Source organism: Fulmarus glacialis, unplaced genomic scaffold (assembly GCF_000690835.1).
Source record: "Fulmarus glacialis isolate BGI_N327 unplaced genomic scaffold, ASM69083v1 scaffold24904, whole genome shotgun sequence".
Classification (NCBI taxonomy): Eukaryota; Metazoa; Chordata; class Aves; order Procellariiformes; family Procellariidae; genus Fulmarus; species Fulmarus glacialis.
The window spans coordinates 31,723-36,948 of NW_009206573.1; the positions used below are offsets into that span (position 1 = coordinate 31,723).

The window sequence follows — 5,226 nt, forward strand, 5'->3', positions numbered from 1 at the left end:
AGGCATGTCAACCGCACCACTCAGCTTGGTGTCATCTGCAGACTTGCTGAGGGTGCACTCGATCCCACTGTCTATGTCATTGATGAAGATCTTAAACAGTACTGGTCCTAATACGGACCCCTGCGGGACACCACTTGTCACCGATCTCCATCCAGGCATTATGCCTCGGGATGCGACCATCCAACCAATTCCTCACCCACCAGACAGTCCACCCATCAAATCCATCTCTCTCCAGTTTAGAGAGAAGGATGTTGTGGGGGACCGTGTCAAAGGCCTTACAGAGGTCCAGATAGACGACATCTGGTAGCCCTTCCCATGTCCGCTGATGTAGTCACTCCATCATAGAAGGCCACTAGGTTGGTCAGGCAGGACTTGCCCTTGGTGAAGCCATGCTGGCTGTCTCGAATCACCTCCTTGTCCTCCACGTACCTTAGCATAGCTTCCAGGAGGATCTGTTCCATGATCTTCCCAGGCACAGAGGTGAGACCGACTGGCTTGTAGTTTCCCAGGTCTTCCTTTTTACCTTTTTAAAAATGGGGGTTATGTTTTCCCTTTTCCAGTCAGTGGGAACTTCACTGGACTGCCACGACTTCTCAAATTCTTAGCAACTTCATCCACCAGTTTCTTCAGGACCCGCGGATGGATCTCATCGGGTCCCATGGACTTGTGCACCTTCAGGTTCCTTAGATGGTCTCGAACCTGATCTTCTAACCCTAATTTTATGGGCAATTCCTTTTTCCTGTCCCACCTAAACAGATTCTTCTGTTTCTTTCCTCCTGACCTGCGAAGGTCTTCCTGCTTTCTCAGCACCATGCGTTTGGAAAGACTCCTGCTTACCCATGGCTGCCTGGCCTGCCTCAAAGGTGCAAGGATCTGACCTGTCTGTCGCCAGCCTGTACACACCAGCCCCAGGGGACATCTCACACACAGGGGCTGCCAGGCCTTGCAGAGAGCCTGCACTAAAAGACAGATAATCCTGTTCTGCTTCTTGTCATTACACAGCCGTGGTTCTGAGAGTGCCTTTGGTTTCATTTGGGCTCAGGTTTCGGAGCATTACCAAGCAGTATTTCCGGAAGGCAGATGGGATTCTGGTGATGTACGACATTACGGCCGAGTGCTCCTTCACAGCGGTGCGGAACTGGATGAGCAGCGTCCAGGTGAGAGCTGGGCCTCGGCCCTCTAATGCTGGTGGTGCTGCCGCTGCCTTGCTGCAGAGCAGCTCCAGCAGTCTGTCTGGGAGCGACGTTCTCCGATGCCCCAGGAGGTCCTGTTGACCATGGGAAGATGAATTACCAAAGCAGATGCTATGGGTACTGCCTGTGGTAGTCAGTTTGGGACCAGGGGCTTCTTGTTGAAGATACCAAAGCCAGTGGTAGCCCATTAAATGAGGGAGGGCTGTTTCTATGGCAGAAGGTGGTGGGACCTGCCAAAACAGTAGTGTGTGTTTGTAAGCAGCCCACGTGCATTGGCAACGTCTCCTAAACGTGGTCACATCACACCTCTGCTCAGGCAAGATCTCCTGGTGTCCAGCCTATGCACAGGAAAGGGAGACGGCCCTGGTGCGTTTAGGCTCAGACCTGCAGCATGCATGCACAGCGCTTCGCATGATCACATCCTGACTCTGCTTTGAGATGGCTAGATGAGACTGAAATATTAGTAATAGCTTATTTTTTTTTTCCTCGTTTGCTTCAAGTTTAACAGTTGATTCCCCCCACCCGTTCTTTTTTATTTGGTGACTGTATATTGATACCGTAGTCTGCCCCCCTGCTTTTTATTTCCAAACTCTCAATAAAAGCATTCATCTGTGGCTTGTATCTGCTAGTGGAGACAAAAACTACTGTCTGTTTAATTTAAGTAAGTTGTGTGTAGATGACTCAGAGCTGAAGGGAAATTGTTAAGGGTGGTTTTGTTTTGATTGTGCCGCGTCTCAGAAACCAAGATCTAAATGAAATGAGTAAGCATAGGTTGGAGGTTTCTAATATTATTAACTTCCACAGGCCTGTTGGGGGTAGGGTGGGGTAGGGAACAACACTTAGCTATTTCTTTGGACTCTAAAGGATCAAAGGTTAAGATTTTCAAAACTAACCAGCCGCTGAAAATCAAGCTCCTTTCAGGAAGGTTAAACTGAGCACACAGAAAATCAAAGCACCCAAAATCTGTAACTTTTAATAATCTCTCTTCTTTTCCTTTCACCATCTTAGTATTTATCTTGCTTTGAAGCTGTTCAAGTACTGTAAGTCATCCAGGGCAGTCAAATTTGGAAATAACTTGGAGCCCCGTTCTGCAGTCCTTACTCTGGTGATGTTCTAGTGAGCCAGTGGAACTAGAGGGAGTTTTACCAAAGGTAATGGGCTCCAGGAATCACCTAGGAATAACAGTTCCTACAGAGACCCTATACAAGAGTTGAAAGTTGCTTAGCTTGCTTAGCCAGTGGATTTTCAGCAAGGGATGGTTGAGTTTAGGACAGCACATCAGACGAATAGTACCGCACATACACACAAAAATTATTGAACTTAATAAGAAGCTCTGCCTGAGCTTAAATTCCGAACACCTATGGGGCAAACTGCTTTTCTTTAGGCTTGTTATTTCCCAGAGACTAACTTATGTCCTGTCTCCCCTCTCTCAGCATCCCAGCTGTACATACCAAACTTTTGAAATACATTCCTGTAGTTTAAGCTTCCTTCCACAAATCCCTGGGGCTATTTGAGGAATGGCCCTTTAATGAGCTAAAGAGCCTGATCCTGCTGCCACTGAAGGTCTTGTTTGCATGAGCTGGAACAGGATCTGCTCCAAGATATTTCCCTCCCTCAGCTGAGTTTCTAGGGTGCTTTACTCTGTTTCTTTTGCAGGAAGGTATCGAGGATGGAGCTGTGGTCTTTCTGCTTGGAAATAAAATGGATGCTGCGCAGAGAGAGACCCGGAATGTGCCCAAGGTGGAGGGGGAAAGGCTGGCGAAGGTGTGACTCTGTGCTCTGCTGCTCGACCTGCTCTGCAGCCTCCCTCCCGCTCTAAGCAGGGCAGCCTGGCTGGCAGGAAGCCCTTCTTGGAGCCATTTCCCAGCATGGTACCTTCCCTCCCCCCCTGCCCCCTGTTTCTCCAATGCAAACATGTTCCAAGGTCCCTCTGGTACCAGGGAGGATGAGGTGGTGGCCAGCATGTGGCAGACAACGGCCCTTGAGGCACGCTCATGTATTTCTCTTGAGGCTTGACGCCTCCTTACAGTGATGCTCAGTCTTTCTGAGGGGAGCATGCATGCATGGCTGTTTTCCCATTTGAGGACTCCCCTAATGCATGCTCTGCAAAATCGTCCTGCCTCCTTCCTCGCTCCCTGCGTCTGCATGCCCACTGGTACCTTGGCCCCTGGGGGGGAGGCAGGGTTTCAGAGGTGTTCCCCATCTTCTGGACTCCGCCACACAAAGGTAAGGGAATCCAAGTACCCTGGGCAGATGTTTTCTCTTCCCAGATAGCTCCCCCAGTGTTCCTTTTCGGACATTCTGCCTGGGCCCCCAATGCTGACACCCTCCTGCCCCCAGCTGCTCTCGGCAGAGTTCCCAGCAGCGAGGGTGGGCCACCTCCCAGGGGTGTGAGTGAATGGTGGGGGAGAGCTGGCCGCCAACATGGGTGCTTGCTGTGCTCTCTGGCAGGAGTACAAGGCTGTCTTCTACGAGTGCAGCGCGATGACTGGCTATAACATCATGGAGCCCATGCTGCACATGGCCAGGTCAGTGAACAGGAACAGTCACCCTGGGATATTTCCCCAGCTGTAGGTGATTGGCGTGGGCTCTCCGGGGGAATGGGCAAGAAGAGGGGGTTGTCAGAGATTGACTTTCTGCCATGTCACAAAAAAGACCTGGAGCAACGTGCTCGCTCTTCCCCCTGACTCCAGGTCCTTGTCTTCCCTGCCTGGAGAGCACCAAGTGTAGACTGGACGTTATCGCATGCAAAGCTTCATCTGGCAGAGCTGGCTGTTGAAAGATTGGGAGTTTAATTTGAATATTTCATCACAAAAACATTGTGTAGTATCCCAGATTTCAAGTTGGCATTTTCAGTTTGAAGTCTGCATGCATCTCTAAGGGTTTTTTCTTCCTTATCTTATTAAGCATTGTACAGAATGTGGTATTTTGGTGGCAATATTTTTAAAGGGAGATAAGACACTTTGTAAGGCTGAAAGAAGTTTGCTCTAAGATTTTCAGTTTTTAAAAAAGCAAGTAGTTTTGAAAAAAGTCTTTGAAATCTTGCAAGAAAAAGATCCTTTTTTTTTCTTTTATCCCTTCACCTCCTGCTGTATCATCTCTGTTAAATTCACAGCAGGACTTAGCTGTTCATTAACTGGGATGATTTACTTACCAGCTAGGTAAATCATGCCTCCCATACCATGTGCCTTCAATGTGCTTTATTACCATGCTGCTGCCTGAGATGGCCCAGACAGGTGAAGCAAACAGCCTGGGGTTCTGCCATCAATGTGGGAGCTTGGGAATAAGGCACAGACCACTCACGCCCCGGTCTGGGGCTCTGACTGCTAAGCCATGCTGTCCCCTCTTGTACGTGTCCAGTTTCTTTCCCTGTTCCCTGGAAATTCATGCTTATTTTCTGTGTGTGGTTTATCTAGCCCAACTTCCAGAGAAGCCCGGTCTTTGGGCCAGTTGCTTTTTACAATCCTAAATGTCCCTGGCTGATGGGGAGCAAAGGGCAGAGCCAAATGCCTTGGCAGGAAGATCTCAGTAACGGGGTTGTGTTCTTGATCTATGCTGCTTGTTCCAGGTTGCTGACAGCACAAGAAGACAGGCAGAGGGAGAATGCCCTGCAGCTGGAAGATGTCAGTAGGAGGAAAGGGTGCTGTGCATAAGGCACATCAATGTGTCAGCAAGAGACATGTGCCGACACTGTTTCATGAAGCTGGGGTTCCTTTCAAGCAAGCTGAATCTGATGGTATCAGCTCTGCAGAGACTTGAGGAAGCTGCAGCTTTTCCCCATCTGGGAATTTCAAGGCACTAAATGAGGCCAAAATGAACATACGATCTGCACTGTTCCATTTCCCAACTCTGCACGCAGCCCTGGTCTCTGGAGGCCTCTGCTTCTTTGGGGCAACTCGGTTGGTCTTGGCTAATAGCACAAACTGGGGCTCCTCTTCTGTCTGGAGAGGTCGCTTCCCTGTAAAAGGAAGAAGTCTTGTTCCTTTTCTTTCTGGCAAAGAAGTGGCCTAGCAGCAGAAAGTGAAGGACACAG

The 5,226-nt window shown here is 49.3% G+C and overlaps 1 protein-coding gene across 1 annotated transcript in view; it reads left to right on the forward strand.

Annotated features, from left to right (window-relative positions):
- LOC104075345 (EF-hand calcium-binding domain-containing protein 4A-like) overlaps positions 1–4,846 on the forward strand; it is a 28,121-nt gene extending 23,275 nt beyond the window's left edge. Inside the window, exons 14-17 of the mRNA XM_009575798.1 lie at positions 1,043–1,157; positions 2,850–2,957; positions 3,645–3,721; positions 4,762–4,846. Of these exons, the coding sequence (XP_009574093.1) occupies positions 1,043–1,157; positions 2,850–2,957; positions 3,645–3,721; positions 4,762–4,846 (385 nt within the window). The remainder of the gene's footprint in view (positions 1–1,042; positions 1,158–2,849; positions 2,958–3,644; positions 3,722–4,761) is intronic.
- The last annotated feature ends 380 nt before the right edge of the window (positions 4,847–5,226 follow it).